This window comes from Falco punctatus, assembly GCF_963210335.1.
Source record: "Falco punctatus genome assembly, chromosome: 2".
Classification (NCBI taxonomy): Eukaryota; Metazoa; Chordata; class Aves; order Falconiformes; family Falconidae; genus Falco; species Falco punctatus.
The window spans coordinates 100,856,607-100,881,728 of record NC_137581.1 but is presented as its reverse complement, the minus strand read 5'-3'; the positions used below and the strand labels follow the sequence as shown (position 1 = coordinate 100,881,728).

Genomic DNA, 25,122 nt, shown 5'->3' with positions numbered 1-25,122 from the left:
AGTAGATGTAGGTTTTTACATGAGCAGTGACAGTAGTGAGGCAAATATGATGAAGAGTGTTAAAGGACTACTCCAAACGTAAACAATGGGATTACCTTAAATTGTTCAACTTTTTCAAGCTTTTCCAGGTCTGGAACCAGCCTTACTCCATCTTCGAGAGTTTTCAAGAACTCTACCTGAAATGCTACCATTTCAGTCAGGTTCCCAAAAAGAACATCCAGCTAGTAAGAGAAAAAAAAGCAAGATGCTGAAAGTATCACTTTGCAGCTAAATCATGTTTTCTAGAATTTCAGTAATTCTCAGTCCAATTGTATAATCAATGTAATGTCAGGAAAAAACCTACAGACTACACATTACTGAGCAGTACCTTTATGCTCTACTCAATCCGTTATTTTAAAAGAAATGGAATTCAGAATTTCTCCATAGCCCTTGCTCAAACAAGCAAGTTAAGCTGGGGGGTGGGTAGAGAAGAGGGGTGTGCATAAGCTATCCAGCAAAAAGATAAGCAACAGTTAACATACCTCATCTGGTGTGAGAAACGTTTCTTTTTGTAGAGGCTTCAGGTATCTCTCCATGAGGCAATTTAAGTCCTAAAAATTCAGAAAAAGATTCCCGTGTCAGTTCTTCAAACTGCTTCTGAATATATAGAGGTGGCAAAGATCACCGTTTACCTATGATCTATCTATGAATTTTTCCCTTTCACACATAAGATAAAAGAGCTAGATTTCACAGAATTTAAGACAGTAAAAGGAAACATTTACATAGTTTTACTTATAAAATCGTTACCAGCTCTCATTGAGCAGTGTTCCTCTGCACACCAGCTAAGTAATTCCAAATGACAGCATAAGAATTCGGAAAGCCTACTTATTTCAGAGGCTTAAGTCACTATTCTAGGGACAAACTGTAGAACTGAATGTCAGTTAAACAAAAGATACATGCATGAAACATACTTTGAATTATTAGAAAAGAAACTAACAAAGTTTTCCAGATGGAGCTTCTGCTCCATATTAGTGGACTGAAGCAACACATCAAAACCCCTTACTTTGACGTAGGTGCGCTCTGTCTCGAGAAGTTCACAGATAACCTTTCGCAGTTTATCTGCATCTGTGAGTTGTCTCATGGTGGCCAGCTGTGGTCCTGTAAATTCCTGAGGATGAGTACTTGAATCAGAAGAGTTCATTTCATGCAGACTGCGACAGAAAGCAGCGACCTGCTCTGTACTCTTCAAAAAGAAGGAAGAGGAAAGACCAGCGGTAATATTTTAAGTAAGAGCTGTAGGAATGATAGAACTGAGAAGCCTTTGCAGTTAAGCAGTTGCAGCTTGAGGGCTTTTTGACAGGCACCAAAGTCCAGAAGTGCACACATCATTTCATATATCTGTCTATCCTCTCTCTCAGTGACTGGGGATAAGGGGTGGGGGGGTGGGGGTGGGGGGGTGAGGAATAACCGAGTTGCACAATTCAAGTTAATTGAAGTGCTGTTCAACAACATTCCTGGTTTCAGATAAGCATGAACTTTAATTTAAATAGGCTGGTCCAGCATTTAAGATTGAAAAACAAACAAACAAGAAGGCCTAGGAATCAGGAACCAAAAATGACCATGCAAACAAAACACACACCCCAGCCCTCTGCCAGTTCCCTAATCTAGTCTGCAACAGTCCTGTGAATAGCTGTGTCAACACAGCCAAGGAGACAACACAGAGACAGAAACCTTTTAAGCTGTTTTTCCAGGAAGCAGAGTCATCTGGGGAACCAAAGACTCTCAAGTATTCAAAGGCAAGCTCTTTCAGAAGGTAACTGTATACCTGTTTTGTGTCTGGAAACATCTCTTGCAGGGTGAGTTTCTTCCCCGTAAGTCAGTTTTTTCAGAGCTGCTACATCTAGCTGGTTTCTGTAACATTTAATCAGCTGTCTATGTGTAAAGACAGTTACCCTCTCTTCCCTTCCTCATGTTAGATCGTCACCTTGCATCTTTTGCCACGCTGAAAAGTTTGGAGCAGGTATAGTCTGTGTCTGTGACGACAGCCCCAGGCTTCTAGGGTTGCCCCAGCAGTGGCACGCCCGGTCTCCATCCCTCCCAGAGACCCGGAGGGGGCACAGGAGGCCAAAGAGCTGCTGCACTTGATCACACCTCTAACCTTCTGCATCTAATGCCCACACGGTACCTTAACTCAGATTTAGTGACTTGCCGGCACTGCCTCTATAGCCCTCCAGTTCACAGTAAAATGACTGACCCAAAATTAGCCTGTTCAGAAAATATGCAAAGAGAGGAGAAGAGGAACACCCACACACACATATCCCAGTGGGTGGGGTGGGGTGGCGTGCGGGGTGGTAAGAAAAAAGAAAAAAAGCGCATCACCACCATGCAGTCTGGAGACAGAGCCGTGCCCCCTGGGAGATCACTCCCACCAACTGGTAGCAACAACCTCATCCAGAACCTGCACTACCCCACACCTTTGCAATGGCTCAGTGCTGAAAAATCTCCACATTTTTTAAGCTGCACAGCCTGCTCATACATACTTTCCTCTCTCAGTGCACATACCATGCCACGAGACCAAGAGGAGCATTAAACATGCTAGTGACAAGTAAGGGATTTCCTGCCATAATACAGTTGCTATCCTTCAAGGTGTCTTATGCCTGTAGATGTTCACCCAAGTGTACCACTGTAAGGCATATTAGTAAAGATGCTTATTACGCAAAGGATAAATTTCTTCAGGACAAAAGTGTAAGCAACAAACTAATTTTACTGAAAGTTACTAAAAGTAGCTGACTGTCTATACAAAAATGCCTATCGGACACAGTTTATTACAGGAAATATATTCATCGAGTATCTGAGGCTTAACTCGGATGAGGAAGAAAGGAACAATCTTGTAAATTGAGGACAGGAGTAAGCAGTGAGCTGAACCAGTCCCCTTCCAACTGACCCAGCCTCTGGTAATGGCATGTGTCACTGTGAGTTAAGATCTATTAAAGTAATTCCTTCCATTCCTCAGCAAGGTTCCACTATATTCACTGCACTCAAGTATAAAGCATCATATCTCTATATATGCAGGTTATACTTAAGCTGTATATATGCTTATGCTATATGTATGCTTATATATACATATGCGCTACATATAAGTACAAACCCAAACTTTTAGGTTAAGTTTGCATTAGATTTCAACAGGTGCAATGTTGATCCCAACGGCCCCGAATTCACAAAGTGCAGTACGTGAAAGCCTGGCTTCAGCACAAGTGAAAAAACCTGCCCGCGTTATCTGCTCTGCTGGAAAGGGACAAAGAACTGACAATTAACGGATGTTAATCTCAGCCTGCAGAGACCCAGGACATGCAGGGTTTTGCTCACAGATGTTTAGCTTTGTAAGACGATTTTATGAAACAGTATTTGAGGAAGACATATCCAGTGGCATTTTAAGAACCAAATGCAGAAATAAAAATAGTTACATAATGTATAAAACACAGTATGGAATGTGTTTTAAGCAGTTCATGCTTGATAGCCCGCAGACAGCTCGACATCCTGTGCATGCATTTGCAGTAAGTTGCAGGGAAAGATGGGTCACCCAGAAAGAGAGCGCAAATCCACTTACACCATGGAACACCAGCTACACACCAGTGAGAACTTGAAAATTAGATAACCTTCATACAGGCATGCAGTCTGCCCCAGAAGGAACAGCTACACCCATATGCCAAAAAGGAAGTGTAAAAGACTTTTAAAAGCCTTATCTCCACTTGTGCACGCTTAATCATCTGCTCACTGGCTTCAGCCATGCCCAGCTCCAGCCAGCAGCAACTGAGCTCTGCCTTGCCGGTGTCCTGCCTCACAGCTTTTTATGCATTCCCCAAGCACCACTCACCCAATACTCCTTGGACAGATGAAAAGTCTCCCACAATAACGTTCACAAACCCGTTCTCTTGCTTGCTCACTGAACAAACCGCTGTGGCCGTGTGCTCCTCCCCAGCCACTTAAGCCATAACCACCAGCGGGGGTTGTGACGGCTGCATCCACCTTACTCTGGACTTTGGCAGATGGATGGGAATACGGTAGCCGAGGGTTGTCTAGAATGGTGAGCCAGATGTCTTGCTGGTAGGCAAATATGATCATAAGTCAATGATATTCTCTATAAATAGTAGCCACCCCAGGGCCCGTTGAGCCCTCCTGCACAGCAGCCAGCTGTACGCCAGGATGTCCCCTTGAGTAGGGATGCCTCCCAGGGTTACTCCTGGAGGTCGAAAGACTCCTTGCCACAAGAGATTCTCAGTATGTGATTAACAGCGCGCTAAACTGTGAAATCTTTGTGAAGTGATACATAGCGAAGTGATACAGAGGAATGATTGTGCATATATAATCCTTTAGACATAAACCAATGACCAAGTCTGGGACCAGGAGTGGATCCAGCCACACCTACACTCCTCTTTGAGGAGTTTAGAATGCAAGGGGGTCCCTTCTGAGCCTCATGGCTCAATGGGAGGGTCTCCTTGACAGGTTTGCCTGACCCTGTCCTCTATGCAGTAAATAATCAAGGGTACCTTGCCACTGGATGTTGTTAAACCGCTGTCACATTAACCATTGAACTTTGTTAACTTGCTGCTTTTATCAATAAAGCATACTGTTGCTTCTCTCCTATGAGTGAGGTGCAAGACTATCCATGACAACTGTCTTGTTTCATTCCTGAATGTAATTCTCGCTACCTTATATTTACATTAAAAAAAAATATATCAATTTCTAGGCAGAAAACAGATGCATATTGCACCAAGGGAGGTTCAGAACACAGCTATTTTGCTAAAAACTCTCAAACGGTATTAACAAAAGCCTCTCTATTCCCATTTTCCTAGAGAAAGTGGACAGAGTAGGGAAGGTCTGGAACAGAAAGAGATCCTTTTACCTTCCAGTACCAGCTCTGTTTGCCAGCTGTGACAATGATAGCACTGAACCAGGATTTCTCTAGGAGAATTAGGGCACCACACTTCGAGCACAATCCTTTGAGCAATCCCATCTAGCAACCCTAAAATGAGATGGAGGGCTGGCACAATTGGGCTGTAAAGTGAGGTTTACTTTGCAAGTACATTAACCCCTCCTCTGCAGGGGGCTCAGCAGAGGAGCTAAGCTCATCCTTCCCATGCAGGAGGAGCAAGCCCTTAAACTCATCAAACATATTGATGCTGCAGTGGGGAGTTTTGGCTGCCTGCCCTATAGTTTTGAAAGTGGAATGCCAATTCCTGTTGTGCTTACCGTATAAAGGCATAGGGGTGCCTGCACTTCAGGCAGATCGCCCCCTTGAATGGCACACAGCACCTCTGTCTGCCACGGACGGCAAACTCTAAGCAGTCCTGATCTCCCAAACAAAACTCAGGTAAATTGCATCCTTTCACGCATTGCCAGGACTGCTAACGACATTGCACGGTAACAAAAAGCCTCTACAGGATATATATGTTACAGCTCAGCCTCGAATTTATAACCTGAAAATTAAAACAGCATGAAAATTCATTTAACTGCTAATTACTTAGACTAGTTGTGTTGCACAGTAGATCTGCTCACCAAATACAGCATACGGTACAGAGAATCGCCAGCTCTCCCAGCGCTTTCGTTCTTGAGTTTACGGTTAACTCTCCAAAGAGCCGACATCGCTGGAAAGGCAGTATAGCCAGAGCTGTCACTCATCTAGGAGGAAAAATCCCATTTCTCCACATATTCAGCTGGTCCAACAGGCTTTCCCACTCCAGACAGATACTCCACACTGTTTACTTGGCATGCAACACAGAATACGGCTGTATTCTAATAAGGAAGAGCAGTGACCATATTTCTCTAAGCAAAGCCTTTCTGCATGTGTCATTTGCCGCTGGCCTCGTTCGCTCACCGCATCAGCTGGAATTAAGAGCCGGCTACCAGTTGAAGCTGAGAACTCAACACCGCTTTTCATAGACTCGTTAAGAGGAAAACTTCAGCAGAGAGGCTGAAATGCAGCAAAGCGGAGGTGAAGACAGCTCAGGAATATAAATGTCTGTTGCCTGCAGCTGAGCATGAGCCGATTGGCTACGAACAGCACTGCTGAAGAATATTAAACATCTGAAGGGACAGAGGCACAGAATTAAAAGAACTTAAAAGAGCCAGTTACGCTACTGGAAAACCTACCCTTCAAATCCCTGTTTTAATCCTTTGACATCTATTGCAACACATTGAAGCTTTTGAGACTTAATTCTGGTCTTGACTAATGCTGCAGAAAGACGACGACCTATTTTCTTGGAAAAAATACCTCTAAATGGTATAAGCATGTACACACACAGCCCATTACAGCATGCTCTCCCAAGCACAAGTGCTGCAAGGTAATTAGCTTTCATTTCAAGAGGCAGATGTCTTTAATTAGAAACAGGGAGAAATGAGCATCCTACAGTATTTTAACTGATGACAGGTTTTAAAACACATTCCCAATTAAATTCAAAGGGCTATTAACAGTGAAAAAAATGCACAAAGATTGATCTTGAGATGCAACACAACACCTATCTTAGCCGTTGGTAACCTGCAACATTACGAACTCACACATACGCTCAGTTTTCAGGGTACCTCCTTTGAACCTCTGTTTACTTTACAGTATTTAAAAGGCCAAAACAGGTCACCACAGAGGCAAGTCACCGTTTAAAAAAATTACTCTGGTATGAAATGTTCCTGATATTCTGTTGAGCTGGAAACTGATAAAGGGGCATCACCTCCATTTCATAAACAGCCCGCAACTTTAATTCCCATGCTAGGTGAAAGCAAACCTGAAGAGATGGCAGAGAGCAGGCTTTCTTTTTCTCCACTCTTCTCCCTCCCAGCTCTCTTCCCTTTGGCTCCCACATGACATGGAGGAAGAAAGGAAAGTCAGGAGCCCACCCCAGAGCACAAGCAACTGGGAGCACAACTCAGACCACTGACAGCTGCACGGCTTAAAGGAAAATAGTTGCATCCAGAAAGCCTAGCTGCTTGCTACTGCCTCAGCCCACCTTGGAAACAGGTTTCTAGTATTTTATCAGAATAGTTCTACAGACATTTAATTTTTGCTTATTATTATAATGATTCCTTTGACAACAGTGGTAGAGAAGTAAACTTCACATTATCAGGTCTTTACAGAAGATAAGATTTTCAGGAAACGGAGGAATTCTCAGAGCACTGGTGTACCCTCCAAATCCTTCACCACCATCAACAGCTTGGAGGCTTTTGCAGAAACAAATGCACCACTACTAAGGAAACATACACCCACGTGCACACATGCTGGGCTGGGGGAAGGGAAAGAGACAGCTGGGAGGGAGGAGAAGGAGGAGAAGGGAAGACACATTTGAGTATCTCCTGTGTTATACATCCACGTATCACCTACATGAGAAAGTTACAAGTAAGTCAGAAGGGACCCAAGCGCAGCTTTAGGTAGAATTTCACACAGCTTACCTTCATAAAAAGCCTACCCAGCCTGTGCTACAAGAGCAGATGAAGGACAGCTGCAGCACTGCGTTCCTCTCCTTTTCCCATGAATTATTAACTCTCCCCTAGGATCACTTTGCTGGCTGGAGAGCTGGCAACCTTCCTCAGAGCAGCTCTGGGCTCTCCTCCTCTGCAGCGCTCTGTGGGCATCAGCAGACCACCAGCACCACGGCACAGAACAGTGATGTTTGCAGGATTAAGCCCTGCCTCAGGATCATGCTATCGCAAGGCAAAAGACAACCCAAAAGCTATTTTCGGATCTTCAGCTACTAATGCTGCATCTGGGCTGAAAGAAGGAGAACTCTGCATTTAGCTGGGAGGCTCCAGCGCAGTTAAAATGGATTTCCTCTGCTGCCCAGCGACGAATGGAGAAGAGTGCTCCTGCCCTGCTTTTGCCAAGAAGGGCAGAAAATAAAGAAAGTCTCCCCTGAACTCCTCCATCTGAGGGAGTCTGGAAGCTGTGGCAGTAATGGCATCCCAGGGGAACATGCCCCTCCTGGTGGTAAAAGGGCAGGGTGTTCCACTTCCCACGTACAAAAATAACCCCTGTAAAACAGCGCTGAGGACATCAGCTTAATCTTCTGTGCCATAATCCTAGAGGCATGGAAAGGTGTGGCAGTGCATGGACAGGAAAACACCTTTGCTTTTTTCCTCACCATGCCAGCTGGCTGGTGACTTTCCACAGAAGAAGATGTGTTGGAGACTCCTCACTCCCCACACAGATCAACTTTCCCAAGAACACAGAAAAGCAAAGGGACTGGGAAAATCCTCCCGTTGATTGAGCTTCTTTACTCCCCTACGCCATATACTAGAATTCTCTACAGGCACTGCAGAATAATTTGGGGGTTTCTGTAGCTTTTGTTAGAGAGGAACCACAAAGAAAGCCCACTTGGTACAGAGCTCTTCTATACAAACAGGGACAGCAGCATTCATGAGTATGCCAAGTTGAGCACATTATATATCTTTTTTTATGGAAGACCATTTCAAGGAGCTTGCCCCATAACAACCAGAATGAAAAGTAAAATGCCTCACTCCCCTCGATATCACACAAACAAACCAAGATGTTTTTCTGAATTTTAAAAGAAAACATGTACTGATACCAACATTTCATTTACAGAAAAGACAAGTGTTCCTCTCGTTGGAAACAAAGGCTTGTTAGAGTTACAAGCTACTCTTCCAATATACGAATATTAAGCATTAGTGCTGCTAATGCACATTTCTCAGTTTAACTAAATCTGCTGAGCCACAGAGCTAATCATGTAATCCTTACGCCTTGCTTCAGGCAATTACAGCTCTGAAGATCCAGGAGGCAAGATGCAAAATGGAACCCCACAGCCTGTCACAGTTCAGAAACAGAAAGCTACAGAAAACACAGAACATTTATTCCCCGAGCAGCTATGTGTTATGCTCCATGCTCTTCCACAGCTTCAGTGTTTAACAGAAGAGACTATTTGCAGAGCATATGAAAATCCCACATATTTACAGTTAAAAATCCCAAAGTATCAACAAACACTTGCACTTACTAAAGAAGAAATTCTTTGTACTTACAAGAAGAAGTTCCGTAATAAAACCTGGAAACAAACTGTACAAGTAATCACCTTCTCGGCATGTATATATTTCATGCATAGGAATGTTTTCTCTTATCTGACTTCCACTGTCTGGCTATCAAAGACAAAACTACAGGCTAGCATGACATAAGAGATCAGGAAACAAGAGGCCAAGGTCTTTTCCTTCCTTTCACTACAATGACATGTAGAACAGCACAGGGACCAGCTCAGAGCTCACTATAACACATTTTAGTTAAAACCAGAGCTGAGAAAAAACACCTGTACGTAAGCACAAACTGAGTGAGATCTGATTCTCATAGATCGTTAATTCTGTAGAAAAATAGCTGTAAGCTCTCATCACCACCTATGCAACAAATACTTAAAAGCAATCAGTGTCTTTAAAATAATGTCACTTGATTTTGCCTCAAAAGATACTAATCATCACATCTAATGCTGTATAAAGCCCGCCAGTACCGCAGCAAGTGCAAACTACCAACCACTGCAAAACCCATCCCTCAATAGATGGCAATTAGCAATCCATTTGCACAACCTCTTAGCTATAATTGGAGAGGTTTGCTTCAATTTAATGTAGATTGGCTATAATTAGTTTGCATTTAAAAACTAGCATGTGCACTATGCTATTGATTTAGGGAAATATTGTTTAACTTATATTCCTCCTATGCCTAGAAATCAAGAAATAATAACAAATTGTAATAACCCACCTGATCTTTTGCTTTAGCTGACCTGCTCTGGTGAAGGAGGTGATAAACTAGCCCATTTAAAAGCTATGTGGGAATATTATCAGAAGTTACTGAAGATGTGAATCAGCCCTGGAAAAAGGGCACAAGTCTTGCTTAAGAGGTAGTGATGTGCCATAATCAAAGCTGTAATTTGTTACATTCAATAGCATCCGTAAACACCTCAAAAGTAAGATTAACATTTTCCCAGGAAAGATGCTTTAATTGTGTGCAGCTGTGAAGCCAGCACATCAGCTGTGACTGTACTGCACTTTCACTCCATTTCATGTGAAAATGAAACTTTCTCACCTTGCTCATCTTATCGGCCTCATCAGATGACTCCAAGTCTTGTGCTTCTGCCTCCTCTGGAGCTGTCTCGACAGAGCTGTCCGGGTCGCCACAAAGCGAGTGCCCTGCTGAAATTGAGATGCGCATGAAAACCCAACCATAATTTCAAAAAATTCAAAAAGCTGGGTGCAACAGACGTGGAGCTCCCATGGAGGGCCAGGCCCCATCCTGTACACAAGTACATGCCCACAAGGTGTTATGCCAGAGGCACTCAATGACCCCAAAGGACTACCTTGGTTTAGAGCAGGGGCCAGGTTTAACTATAGGTGTAAAAATAAACAAGTTACAGCCAGACACGTTACTTACTTGGAAACTACAAAAGCTGATTCAGAGATAAGGCTAAAGTGCCACATTTAAATTCTTACATTTAGCATTAATTTCTTGGCTGGCAAGCAATTGCCTACCTTTATACTTCAGTGGTTTCAAATGGAAACTGCAGTATGTGAACGGGCAAGTCATGCCAAGAAGCAAGTCTCAGTCAGCCCTTCTTCTGAGTTAAGCTGAATGTGATGATTTTAAATTGCTTGCAGCTTTGGTTTAACACACCCACTACTGAGTTTCTATGTTGATTTTTAAGGAAGCAAATCTGGTTTTAGCAGTTTTTAGGAGTCTAATACATCAACTGAAAACTAGATTTCATTTCCATCAGTACGTGGCAACAACTATGCACCTCTGTGCCTGAGCAGTCTTCCCGAGACTACGCTGATAACACAGCTAAAAACTCGTTTGTGACCTCTTGTAAGTAAATGATGAATTACCTGCAAGTGATGAAAGAAAGAGAACTAATCTCAGCCTGAGACCTCTGTGCACAAATAACTTTTTTGGGAATCTCATTCTCTGACTCAAATAGATGTAATAAGCAGTATTACTACATCTTAGCCAGTCTTCACAGAAAAACAGATTTCATGTATGTTCAGCTTCTAGTTATGGCAAATTATAACGCCCAGTGATGGACTGAACTCTGCTGGGATTCTCCTACATGCGTCAAATGACCTTCAAGCCAGCATAAAGAGGTACTTTACAGTAACTGAGTCCAAACATTAATTCCTTTTAACTTTCCCCTCTCCTCCCCTCAACCCCATAAGGATGAGGGTTTTTTTCTGTGGTGTGCTGCCACTTCTGGGGCTGGATAGGGAAGGATGGTTTCTGAGTATGCCTCCCTGCCTGCATCCTGCCACACAAACAGGACAATGTCCCACCAGGGATTATACCTTTTATTCCATTACATTACGTTTATTCTTCAGGTAATGTGAAAAAGCCTAATCAAAGTTCAATGGATGCTGCAACACAGAAAATCCCTCCCTTTTAAAACCCAAGACTCAACAGACTATATTAACATAACTTTGGCTGTATTGTTAGCATGCAGCATTTAAACCTTTTGGTGGCAAACTGACACTGTTCTGTAACAGAATACAATTTTTTTTAAACCGGTCTTGGGGTTTTTTTTGTTTGCTAGACCTACAAATAGAAGCAGCCCAACAGCGCACTATCGTGTTGTGAGCACCCACTGGTCCAGCTGGAACATGGACGTTTACAACGATTAACAGTGATTTAGCACATCAGACGCAGCACCATTTCCATGTTAGTCCCACGGTGACTTTCACGTTACTTGCTATTTTTCAATTAGACATTTCAATTTAGCTAAGTCACATCTATTTGTGTGTAAGAAGCATTTGGCTAGACAGCAATGCTATGAGTAAAAAGGCCACAGTGATGGTAACACCTATTTGTTACACTGATATATTTCAGTTAAATACTGTGTGGTTTGGCCAAAAAGACTATGATAGTGGATGGTCTTTTTAATTAAAATAAAAATGGCAAGCTGCTTACACACCTAGTGTATTTGTTTATATTTATACTGGAATGAAATATATTTCATGATCCAGAAATTATAGTCTCTAGGAAATATGTTTCCTAAATTCGTAAGGAAAATTCTGCTGCCCCTTCGCTGCAATTGAAAAGCCACCGCTCTTCTTTCAAGGAGTTTTATTTTAATGCACAACGTTAGTTGGCAGACACATCCTAGGTAAGGTTCTCTCCATCAAGACTGATGGCAGAGATCCAGGTCTGGGTTCCTCAGTACCCAGCTTCAGCTGTTGTTCTTGCAAGCTTTCAGCCACCATCACCAAAACCAATTTGCACGACTGTACAAGATTTCCACTTTTTTGAGTCTGCAAATAATTTGGAAAAAGTGGAAATCAGAAACCTGGAAATAAATTCAGAACGTATATAATGGGATGGAGCTAAACTGGACATGAAATAAAATTAAAAAGACATAAAAGGTAGTTCATAGCTGAACTTCTGGAAGACATGACTCTTTTCTTAAAAGATAGGTTTACTTTTTAAAAAGATATGCCTGTAGGGGTTGTTTGGCAACACAAAATCTATTTGAAGAAGTGTTTTTTCTGTAAAAAATTAGGTTTCTGAGCCTTGCCCATATTTTATCAACTTGGACTATCAGCTTTCTGGTCTCTCTATTAATGTGTGAAAAAAATCCTTAAAACCCTTAAGCTATCCATTAAAAAATATGAAAAAAAATGTGCTATGTGTCATAATTTGTCTGGAGCAGTCTGTGTTTTTTCCCTGCAATTAATTTCCCATTACAAGCTGTGTGAAATACATCTTACAGCTGTTTCCCACCCCAAGCCAAGGCAAATAATGTTTGTTTGGGGGTTTTCATTTTTGCTTTTAAGCCACCACTTTTTCTTTTCCTGTATATTAAAACACCACTTAATCTGTTTCCTGCAGTATAAACACTTTTACCCAGTAGACAGCAATCGTTCACTCACGCCTTAATAAGCAGTCACACAGCACATGTGCTCAGGGTATTTCTAATGTCTTAAGCTGCCAAAGTCAATGTCGACTTTAGCAGGTTTATCTGCGTGCTCTTAAACGTAGGCAATCAGTTCAATAATGTCGCACGTCCCGGCCTTTTAATACCTTCCAGTTACCATCCCATTTCTGTCAGGTTCACTACATCATTTTATTTTTGCCCTGTAAATCTTTATTTGGCTCTGCAAGGAGCTCAGAGGGCAATATGTTCATTTCCTTCTGCAGCACCTAAACGTTGCCCAGCCGCTACTCGGGATGGTAACACATGGGCTTCACTTGACGTTAAGGAATTAGAAAGGGAAATGCAGGAGGAAATGGGGGTCAAATCCATGCGGCCACCAGCACAGATGGAGGTCACACGAGCTCCCAAGTTGCCTCAGCAGTGTAATATCTGTGACATTATGACTAATGCCCATTAAATAACTCCTACTTATGGCTAAAACTAGCAAAATGAAAGGGAGTCTTATATCACTGGAGCAAAGGTTCTGGGGCTTAAAGGCCTGGAGAATCACAAGCTTAAGCACCATGCCAACACTTGGCTAAGATTTTCCATGGCTGCTGCTTCCAATTTGCAGAGTTGCTGTTGCTCAAGATTTTAATGAGACTTCCACAATATTTGATACTGCTCTTAAAGTCCACTTCTTGGTGCCAGATTATGTATTTTTTTTAATACAGCAGAAATAAATATTCCTAGCCCAGCTCTGTCAGCTGGGGTGCAAAGCTCAGAAGTGCACATCCTACTAACACAAAAAAGCAGCACACAAATCAGAAAACTCTGCATCTCGATGCTTTATTCCTGAGTATGTGGAATGGGCGATGCTGAAGGTAACCCTCCCGGTGGCAGCAATGGGGAGGTGCTCAGTGCTGGCAAGGGCAGCCATCTGCAGCACGTTGTACGCTCAGATGGCTGAAAGCTTTGGTTTGTAACTTTAAGGTGCCTCAGTCTCCCAAGGAGGTTGTTTTACACGTCTCAGCAACCCCCACTACACCTTGCCATGCAACTGAGGCAGAGCTCTGGGGCTGCCGCAGCTGGCCAATAAGTGCCAGGGACAGGAGCTCAGCCTGGTGTCCTTCCCTGCCTGCCTGCCACTGCTTGCTCCCTGCAAAAGGCGTGTTGTGCTCCTCCATATTTCTTTCACCGATGACAATCAGCAATACTGGAAGTAAAATATAGTGGTTGCTTAATCACCTTCAGCAGGAAATAAGGAGCGAACCTCATCTGAGCTGAAACCACAGAAGAAATATGGACCAGGCGGAACGTGACTACCCCAGCTGAATCCCAGCCAAGTCACTTAGGTGTCAGTGCTCCTGCGAGAAGGGCTACAAAGGTTTCAGTGGCCAAGTGCTTTCAGCACCTCATGTTTGACTGCAGTCTTAAAAGAAAAAGTTATCAACTTACTTGAGCTCAACAGTAACTTCCTTAAACAGAAACTGCCATTTCTAAATGCTGCTGGGGAATGGCCCCATTATGACAACAGAGTACCTTTCAGAAAAGACTCCATCGTTAAACTGAACAACTTTAATACGAATTGTTAGGGAACCATCTCCCAGATCAAATTTTTATTTGAGACAAAATCTTGCCTATAAATCCACAATAAAAAAAGGTAAGTATGCATTTTTTTTCTTTTGTAGAATTCTGGTTAGCTTTGAAACACTGAAACATGCAAGAAGGAAACATCCTTTTTACAGTGGGGTATTCTGTCCCATTGGGAGGCCCCACAGAGTTGATATCTTCTCCAGAGACCTATAAAACTGAGCTACAAACTACCAGTTTCAGTCTACTGAGCCACCAAAGAACAGTATAGGAACAAACTGGGAAACACTGCCTTTCCTGCAGAGCTACAGAACAAGCTGCATAAATCTCTTTTCTTTTCAAAAGAACTCTTTTGCTCCTCCTTCCATTGCAACTAGGTAATAAATTGTACAAACATAGAAAAATCTATGCTGAATGTCATTTAATTCAATCACTCTTCTTGGGGAAAAATGCATATTCAATGAAACCTTCCCTGTCCCAACTGTACCGTGGCCACTTTTCACCCCTTCCCTGGTCAGGAGCCTAGTCAGGCACTTGTAATGTGCTTGAGTAGCCCCTTGGGAATAAACAGGATTTTTCATAGATGTAAAAACAAAGCACGTGCTCAGGGACCTTGGAAACCAGAGACACTGCAAACAGAACAAACAGCCTTTTCTTCTGCAAATATGGCGCTGGGAGCCGGCAGGGGGAGCGGCAACACAGCAGGAGTATGGAGATGCTAAAGGACGGTGCAGGTACGCTTACTGCAGCGGCGGTGGGATGGGGGCAGAAACCCAAAGCCACAAGGCAAAAACTGATGCGTCAACAGCAGCTCAGGTGGTCTTTAGAAAAAAACAGGAATGAGACCTCTGGACACAATTCTGACTGAAGCAACATCCTTGAGTTTTGGCTTTTAAGCTCTTAGAAACGAGAGATCATGAGCAACAGTTCTGCATGTCTCTCATTAATTATATGCAAGACTCTCAGATTGCTGCTGCAGTAAGGGCCTCTCGAATTGTTAAATCAAGCACTGAATGCTCACAGTATTTTTTAACATACTACAAAAGGTATGAAATCAGTCCTCTGCCTCAGGAAAATAACCCTGAAGAAATTAAGGTTACTGTTAGTCTCAGCTTGTTCTGAAATCCAAATTACTTAGCCTAAGGGGACCTGTGACAGTACGAGGATGGAATGAAAAATAGTGGCCATTCTTACAGTGCAGTGAAAGTGTGTTTCAGTTTTATAGCATAGTCTTTATGGTGTGTGTTAACTTCAGCCTCTGGTTCTCCTGCTTTCTGAATGACAAAATAATAGACTCCTTAAAAATACCTAGCTACTTCAGATCTAGAAGATCTTTTTTACCATTTATACATTCTGCATGGTGATTTATATGGCTCACAGTTATCCTCGCAGAGTTATCCCTTATACTAGAGGTCTCCAAAATACAGGAGCGTGCAAAGCCTGAACTTCAGAAACTCCACCCCGGTGTAAAAAAAGGCAGTGAATTGTGGGGAGACCACAAACAAGTACGGATCCCATTCCCAAATCCCCTTCCAATATAAAATACCTTCTTTATGATTTTGGGGAGATGCAGTGCTGTGTTTCCAGCTTTCAGCCTCTCGTTCCCTGGATTGAATGGAGCAAACAGGGAGACAAATAGGGAGCAGTTCTCACTGATCCTTTTAGGCAATAAGGAAAACAGGCTGCAGGGCTCCAGACAGAATGAGAGCTAGTCCTCCTCAACCAGATTTATGTAGGCTGCATTAGCAAGACAGAAGAATGAAAGCCAGGAAAAACAATAATAGATTAAAGGAACAAAGCCTATGGCTCTGCAAGCCTGATGCATCGTCAATTCCTAGGAGAAAGTTTATATCATACTCAAGATGATGTTTTTCACATCAATTAGAGGTATAAAATGCAAGGTCATTTCAAGAATAACCTGTTAAGTAAACAGAATGAAGTAATCACTGCCACAGGGCTGATTTGCAGCTCTAGCCCCAGCCTCAGTATATACAAGGTAGTTCCAGATAATGAAACAGCTGTTAAGAGACCCATTTCACAGAAGCACTGGCAGTCACTTCAGGGAGGTCAACTCCCAGAAACACAGCACTGCTTTGCTCCTGGAAGACCTCCCACTGAGTAATAAGGCATTAGGAAAGCTTCCTTAGGAAAACGTAACACAGCATCTTTCTATTGAAAACACACAATATGTTTTGTCTCACACAAAAAACCTACCCTTTGCTGCCTTCATAGTCGATGAGGATGAAGAATTGCTAGTGAAGATAATTATGGGACATCAGCATGATCGACCAACCAGACCCTGAAGTTCTGGAGAATGGATGTGCCTACGGGTGATTTATACCTGCTGGCATTCTGGCCCAGCAATGTTTCACCCTCTGCTGAAAGGGGGTTACAATACTTCAGGACCAAATTAAAAAATCTGCATGCTGTAAAAGCATCGAACAGAAATCACCGAGCTGATTTGACCAGCCAGCCAAACTGCCAGGGATCAACAAGGACACAAATAAACAGGTCAGTGGGTATTTCATACTTGACTGCTCTCTAAAAGAAGCTATGGAGCCCAGACCAAGAATCTAACATACAGCCACAATGTCCCAAATAAAAGCAAGTACCCCTTTTTAAAATTTCACATGGATCCCATTTTAGGTAACGAGTCCCTGAAAAAGCACAGGGCCAGACGAAGAAAGGCTTCAGTAAAACAGCGTGTTCTACAAACACCTAAGTGGAGAGAAATTGATGGAGAAGATCAAGATACCTCCCAGTCACACACTTGGGTGCAGATCCTTAATTTCACTCCTGCCTCAGGCTAAGCATCCCAAATTACAGCATCGGCATTGTTTAACTTTAAACACCATCTTAACGTCATTCTTCAGAAGCGTACTCCAAATGGCAACTACAGATGCTTTCAGAAGCTGCCACAGACACCTGCACATCTGCTGATGAGCTATTGTGTTGCTTCTGTTGGTTAAAGAAGTATTCCTCTGCCTTTGAGGAGGAAGGTGAGTCCCACTTTGTTTGCCACGTTTTTAAGGAAAGCAAATGTCAACAGAGGTCTAGCTTCTGTGCTGCCTGTTGCCTGAAAGAGAGTGAAGGAGCTGACTATAGCACACCAAAAGCGACGGGCAGCTGTACTGACAGAAATCTGAAGGGAAAAGGAAGCCCCAAAGCTTAGCCCTGGTCCTGGGGAGCTATTTAAGAAGGAGGCGCTTTAGCCCACCAGACAGTTCACATAGTCACTGCAGGACATGGAAAAACAAGCAGCCGTTCCACACCACTGCGATAACCACAAAAATCCAGCTCAGGAGAAGCTTACAAAGGAGGACAGACATGACTTGAGTTGAGAGTAGCACAAAGGAAGTCGTGCCTACAAAGCATCAGAGGCAGGAAGCCTGATTTTGTCATGATGTGTCTGTCCATCAGCAATGTCCTATGTCCTCATTTCACATGGGGCACGCAGGGTTATTACTGGGTAATGTTAAAAGGCAAATGCTAGGTTCTTCAGACACATTTGGCAAACCGTGCGTCATCTTACCCTCAGCAAGAAAAAGGACCCCTTGAAGCCCTCACAATAATGATGCAGAGAACTGACAGTGGCAGAGAGTCTGCTTGTTGAGAACCTGGGTTACAAAATGTGACTCCTCTGCCTTAGAAATCACTGTGTTGCATAAATACAAAAGTCCCAGTCCCTAAGTCTTTGCACCCAGGGTGGACACTCACTTCAGTGAAAAGTTAGAGGATTGAGCACTCAGGGATTCAGTGAAAAAGCACAGGCAAGGACAAAAGGACGGGCCCCACAAACAGCTGGTGTTAGGTAGGAAACAGGGGCATCTTGTGGCCAGCTGTAAAAATGTACAAGATGAGCTTGATTTTTCAGCACAAAAGCCTAACTGGGAAGAGTTCCATGAAAATTCGAAGGGGAAAATGTCCTTCTGAAAATGTTTAATTTTAACTGCCTTTGGAAGTTTATCCCGCATCTTAGATAAGGTTGCTTTTATCAGTCACCTCTGAGGTATTTGCAATAAGCTGTTTTTAAGCTTTCTTGTTCATGCTATTACACTTGCTATGAATATCACAGTCCCCAAAGTCAGCCTAGGGGTCCGGCTTTCCCTTTCCTCACTATGTGTTCCTGTCATCTGAACTATGGCATTTGTGCTGGATCACTTTAAGTAAATATTTCAAGCAAAGCCAGAGCAGCATCCAGAAATGTTGAAAGGCAGGCTGCACCTCCCTGACCCTTTGCAGGCAGACATGAGTCAGCTTGGTCCTGAGCCCAAGCAAACTATCTTTCACTGCGGCTTCTTTGCTCCAGCTCAGCATCATGTTAATGCACTCACGCTGCTCCTGGGTTAGCTCTAGTTTGCACCCACTCATCGCAGAAGCCCCTGCACTGAGTGATGGCAGCAGTCAGACATGTCCTGGGAGAAGGCTGACTTTGAACATCAGTGAAGTGCATTAACAGCTCTGCTCCTACTCCAGCTTTTCATTCCAAATGCCCAAACCAAAACTATTTCATAGTTGTCAAAACAATTATTTTGATATTTCTGAAACCTTCACTTTGTGGAGAAAAGAAAGTATTTTGACATATGCAGATGCCATTTACTTTCGACTGAAAGTCAAAATTTATCTCAGCTCAGAATAGTTTTGATTATCTAAAAACTACTTCTTTTTGGCCATTCCACTAATTCTTCCTGTATTTTAAATTATTCCAAAAAACCTAAAGCAAACAGTTATGTCCAGTATCCTCTTCTGTTTTGTTGGGGGTTTTTTTGTTGGGTTTTTTTTTTTTGGGGGGGGGAGGGGGCATTTAGAAGCCAGCACATAAGACTTGGCTAAACAGGCAAGTAAGAGAAGACACGGTGCAGGAGCTTTCCAGTGCAATTTCCAAAACCACTGTCTTACAGATGTATCAGCCAGCAACCACCAAGGAGGCAGTCCTACTATTCTGCAGCCATTTCTTTTAACCCATGCAAGACTGCGTGTCCTCAGCTGGTTTGGGAAGCTAAACTAGCAGCAAACAATTCATATTTGCTGGGGATTAATTTTCTGCCAGTTCAGTTTTCTGAAGAGGGCAACATGGTGGGCAGGAATGACCCTTCGCACTGCACTGTGCTGCGGGACCAGTTAGGTATGTTTGGCTGTAATGACAATCCCAACTTTAGTTGTTTTTAACTGTCCTTGTGAGTTATTTATGCATTTCACGAAACATGCAGGGCTCCCGTGCTCCTGGCTAACCCCACAGAGGGCGAACGCTTATCCTCTCTTCCTTCCCTGCCATACACGTATCCTGTAGGCAAATCCAGAGGTATAGGTGCCTCCTGAGCAGCCCAAAAGTAAAGCACGTAGTTTTGTGACTTGCTGTAGGCACAGCTACATGATGTGGCATGGATTTGGCGATGACACCGTTTCACAGCCTAACCATGTACACAGTCACCCTTCATGGCTACGGCAGATTATACCTTTACAGCTTCCAGAGCTCCCACGTACTATCCGCCCAGCACACTCAGACTGTAATTCCTCTCACTTCCACCATGGAAGTTACATGCAGGGATCAATGGGATTACACCAGCACGCTGTAACCATGAATCTTCTTCCTGGTGATCTCTAAATTGAACCCAATACCTTGGTTGCTGCCAGCAAACACCAGTGTGCTGTCAGTCAAGTCAGACGGGTTTTCCAAGCGACGTGGTGGTGGCTGCATTAGTTTCTGCCCTTCCTCTATCTCTGGATAGGTGCGCACAGTAAGACACAGTGATGGCTGCACAAGGGCATCTTTCAGCAAAGCTGAGTCCAGATCCTCAGCAGCTTTCTTGTTAATCTCCACAATTTCATCGCCAGCTTTCAGGCCTGCAACACAAAAAGGAACAGGTGAGACTTGTACAGTAACGTTTCTGTCACCCACAGACATCAAGGAGCTCAGCCAGGTGTTTATGAAGTGCCAGACAGTGTTAGGTCTAGACATAAAAGTAAACATTTATGACTGGAAAAGGTACTGAAATTTGATTGACTTTTGCAGATTTGTTGTCAGGCTGGTAGTCCAGTATGATCCCTAAGAGCATGGTGCCCAGAAAGTCCCTCACAATGTACCAGCAACAAGATAACCCCTTTTTCTTCACAGAATCAAAGAATGGTTGGGGTTGGAAGGGACCTCTGAGATTATCTAGTCCAACCCCCTTGATAAGGCAGGTTCACCTACAGCAGGTTGCACAGAGTCGCATCTGGGCAGGTTTTGAATATTTCCAGAGGAGACTGCACAGCCTCTCTGGGCAGCCGGTTCCAGTGCCCTGTTACCCTGCAAGGGAACAGCCGCTGTACAGCATGGCACACTGCACAACACATCGCTCGTAAATAAATATATACTGAAGGACAGAGTCAGACTGCTGAGGTGCTTGCACATAGGATGGCGGAAGGAGCAGCTGGGCTGGCTTGATTCTTGCTTTTAACTTCCCATGTAAGCGAAGGCTTTTATTTGAAGCGGTCACCTACCCATACACCTAGGAGGAAAGAAAATGTTTCCCGCTCAGCTGGGGTGTATGGTGTAGAACTTCAGACAGCCTCATCTCTGGCCCTCTCTGGATCACGTCCTAGCACACAGATCTTCAAAAGGCAAATTTTAGTGCTTGGTAAGTTAGTTACGTTTTTTTTCCAATCTGATTTCATGAGTTATTTATAGCACCGGTGCCCAAGGGAAAAGGGGATCTGCAGAGGAAAAAGCTGACTCCGGTTCACTTCAGGGGCGACACAGCAACGCCGAAGGTGTGCAGCCCTGCGAGAGCTCCTGCAGGAAACCTGACCTTCCCTCAGCCAGCCAGGCCCGTTCTCCCAGCTAATAACAGCAAGCTGGACCAGGGTTTAAACCTAGAGTCAGGCAGGCAGGAGCAGGCCAGGGCATGCCAGCGCTGACAGCCCCGATCATTGGAGCTGCTCCTGCCACTGCAGCTTTTGTCTCCACTTGGTGACACCAGCAGTTCCCCACAGACATCCCCCCAGGAGCTGACCCACTGGGCACAGCTGGCGGGAACGCATGCTCTGCAATGGCCACTCACCCACCAATGGGACTGCCTGGCATCCCAGTCACTGTCCTGGCATTTACAGGAACAAAAGCTGGAATTTAAAGGGTTGAAAGAGCTGCTCTGTGGGGGTGACCTGCCCTCATGCCATGCAGTCCTCTGGCTGGGCAATCATGAAAGGGTGAGTCTTGCTACCCTTAAAGCTCAGATGAAAGGTCTGATTTGATGAGCCTGGGCTGCAAGCAGAGCTCAGCTGCATCCTCCAGGAAACAGATTACCTACCCGCATTCAAGAAAGAAACGTGGAAGGGAGGAGGCTAAAGAGCTTCAGTCTTCTTTAGGAAAATTGAGATCTTTCTAAATGCATGTAATTGTGCCCAGAAACTGTAGTGTGGTGTGCAGTTTCGGAGAGAATAAAATGAACTAGATAGAATAGCTACAAAGTAAATGGACTGTAAAATCATATTTGAAACAAGGACAAAACAAGGCAAGTCAAGCATTTCACATTATTTCATTTATTCTACTTAGTGATGCCATGTCATAATAGTAGCAGATTAATATGCCTGCAACCATAAACATCCTATCTGGGGCTTCATTTACTCTTTGTAATCCTTGTTTGAATCATTTGGGATAAAGCATCATGTCTATCAAGCACCTCAAATTCCAACAATGGTCTAGCTAATGCAGACCAACAGAAAAAACAAAAAGATACACAAATTATTAGGAGAAAATAAAATCTAATTTTTCTATTTAGAGAAAAAATAGGAAATGAAATACTGTATCTCATTAGACTTACCCTAGGAAGTGCAGTCAGATGCAAACATGTGTAAGTAATGGAAGGAAGAGAGTTTTCCTCCCTGCTTTCTGCTAAATCTGGGTATATTGTCACAATATCCTGCCAAGTACTGTTCATACAGAAGTGGCTTTTCATATCAATTATCAAGAACAGCGTATCACTGAAAGCATGTTTTAGCATTTCAGCCCACAGGAGGCAGTCTGCGTTCACGCATTCATTTAAATTGTTGTACAAACATTAACTAAAAGCAAAACAAGGAAGCCTTGCTGAACACCCACACCCTCGCCATCATATTCTCTCCCCACAAGAAACCCACAGGGTTTTATTTCCCTGTGATGGGCTGGCAGAGAGCTGATCCCAGTGCCCATTCAGGCCTTTTGGCACAATACCCATCCTGTCAGGCAGGGCGTATGGGGCTGAGGTGGCGTGAGGAGGGACAGGAAAGAGAAAGAGGGCCTTTTCAAGCCTAATAGACATATGCAGCAGCCTCCAGGGTGACCTACATGGTTTTCTTAAACTAAGGTTAGAAGCTACAGCTGAGCGAAACTCCAGGCTCCCCGCAACCAGAACTGTTCCCCCTCCCCTGCCCCCTGCTTCTTCCTTCCCAGTTTCTGTCTGCACAGTCCCGTCCCTCCACTGTGCCACTTCTGCCACTCGCTTCATTGCAACACATGCCGACTCTGTTTGCTAGCAGGTCAGAAAACCAGCCATGCATTTCTGCCACAGCAGTTTTCCATCAAGATGGGGAGCTGAAAAGACTCAGCAGAGTGCCCAAGCCAGGACAAGGCAAAGGGATGGAGCAGTTTGGGGAAGACCAGCCCCCCACTGCTTTTGGCAACAGCTAACTGTTGAATGAGCTCTGCGAGACCATATAACCACTCACCCAGAAAACTCTGAAGCTGTTCTTGAGGACTCTGCATACATTGATGGGTTATGAAGAGATGAGAGTCTTTTCACTCTTCATGCTCCCCATGTTATACTTCAAAATCCAGTTAGGTTTCAGCTGCCCAGCTCCCTGACCAGCCCATCCCATGACTGCATGAGCAGCAGCACTGGCACATCAGAAAAGGCAATGAATGGGAAAAGAATAAGGGCATGGCAGTGTCAGGGTTGACCTCAGCTTGGGTAAGCTGCAGTTAAACCGTATCTTGCTCTGCCTTGGGACGAGCCTGGCAGCCTAGTTATCTCTGCCAGTTTCTGGTCCAAGTGCTGTCATGCTTCCTGCAAAGGCTGGAAGCAAAACTAGAGGCAGTAATCCCAGCCACAGAGAGCACTATGATGGCTTCTACTGTACTAGTTTATCTTGCAGTGACTGACCTGAGAGGGCCTCTGCTCCTCTGTCTAGCTGCAAGGGACATGCTGACCCTGCTACATACACAGCAACTCAAAATTAAGAGGTTGACTACATAGCATAGCTGATCCCGAGATCAGAACAGTAATGTATTCAGTACCTAAGGTTCTTCCCAAAAGACCATGGTCTCTTTTGGACTGAGGCCCTGATCTGGTGTGTTCATAAAGCTCCTATCCCAACAAGCTCATGGCCTATACCAGGATTAAACAAACAGCAACAAAAACACTTCAAAAAGTATTTTACCTTTCTTGAAAGCTAGTCCTGTCTCTTTGACGCTGTTCACATACAGCCGACGAATCCCTTCTTCTTCCATGGAGGACAGAGAGAAACCTAGGGAGACACGCAGCGAGACGTTAGAAAAAGCCAACCACTTCCAGCATGTCCTAACTGCACACACCACAAGTCCCTGCAGCCAGCAGTTGGGAATTCCTCCCTTCTCCTTTCCCTCAAACCTTTACAAACATGAAGAGGAAGTTAAAAAATGGAAGCGGCTTTCACAGAAACCCAAAATGAATTTCTGAGTCTTTATATAAATCATCCACAGCTTTATTTGAGAATACCACAGCTGCAAAACATTGGAACAGACTTCCAATTCTCTTGCTACAAAAGGTCATTTCAAGAAGTTTTGCTGTTTGCAGACAAAAGCTCCACAGAGCTGTGGTTTGTGACCCAAGCTGACAAAAGCCAGGAAACAGACAGCTATGGCTGACATGCCATCCTGAACTCGGACAAGGCATAACAACTCCTGCTAAAAGCAGAACGCCAGCTTTTACTTTTTGAAATTCCTGGACTGGACAAGGTTTTAAAAACGCCACTTCCCCTTTTCCCCTTTTCTTTCCTCAGCTGCGCCTGGCACAACCAGCTATTTGTGAAGTCTCAGCTCAGCGCACATTTCGTAGCTACACTGAGACCCACGGAACAACCTCATAATGGAAGTACTGACACAGCCTTAATTCAAACAGTGCAAATGGTACTGTTACGTTTGGGTTTGGTGATTTTCTTGCCATTTGTGTTTGACACTGTTAAGATAACAATGTGTAAAGGAAATACAATGTGGTTAGTTAAATACGGTTTGTTTATTTACTGTTGAGGGTTATCTAAGGCAGAACATATGCCTTTCTGAAACTTCATTACTCCCTAAATGGGTGTAGGCAACCATTTGCTCTCTTTCTCCAACTAGAAAAACATTTACTAACCTCTGGGGGAAGATGCTTGTTTGACACGGAATCAGTCACCAGCCAAGAGGTACAGATGTGCTAGGAGCCTATTCGGACTTTAGGACTCTTTTCAAGTTGATGCTTATGGATGAGAAGTTATTTTTTCATCCATCATTTAAAAAAAAAAAAAAAAAAAGGAAAAAAGAGGAAGAATGTGGCAGCCTAGAAGCAAGGAGCATATGGCCCTTCACGACTTACTGAGCTACTTGGAATCTGTATGTGAGCTCCACAGCCCGAATAAAATTAAATTTGTGAAGCTTACTCAACACACCAAGTTTGGCAGAGAGAAAAACTCCCAACTAAAC

General features: G+C 43.7%; 1 protein-coding gene across 17 annotated transcripts in view; it reads right to left on the bottom strand.

Moving 5' to 3' along the window:
- TIAM1 (TIAM Rac1 associated GEF 1) overlaps positions 1 to 25,122 on the bottom strand; it is a 180,826-nt gene that overhangs the window by 19,601 nt on the left and 136,103 nt on the right. For 7 of the 17 annotated variants that reach the window (XR_013926210.1, XM_080376532.1, XM_080376533.1 and 4 more), the window contains 6 exons: positions 23,844 to 23,930; positions 20,067 to 20,291; positions 10,043 to 10,149; positions 1,043 to 1,222; positions 522 to 590; positions 96 to 221 (listed from right to left, as the gene is read on the bottom strand). Coding sequence is in view for 16 of the 17 variants with exons in the window: in XM_080376532.1 (XP_080232658.1) it covers positions 96 to 221; positions 522 to 590; positions 1,043 to 1,222; positions 10,043 to 10,149; positions 20,067 to 20,291; positions 23,844 to 23,930 (794 nt within the window). In the remaining variant the exon portion in view is untranslated. The other 10 variants (XM_080376528.1, XM_080376519.1, XM_080376529.1 and 7 more) reach the window with 10 other exon arrangements.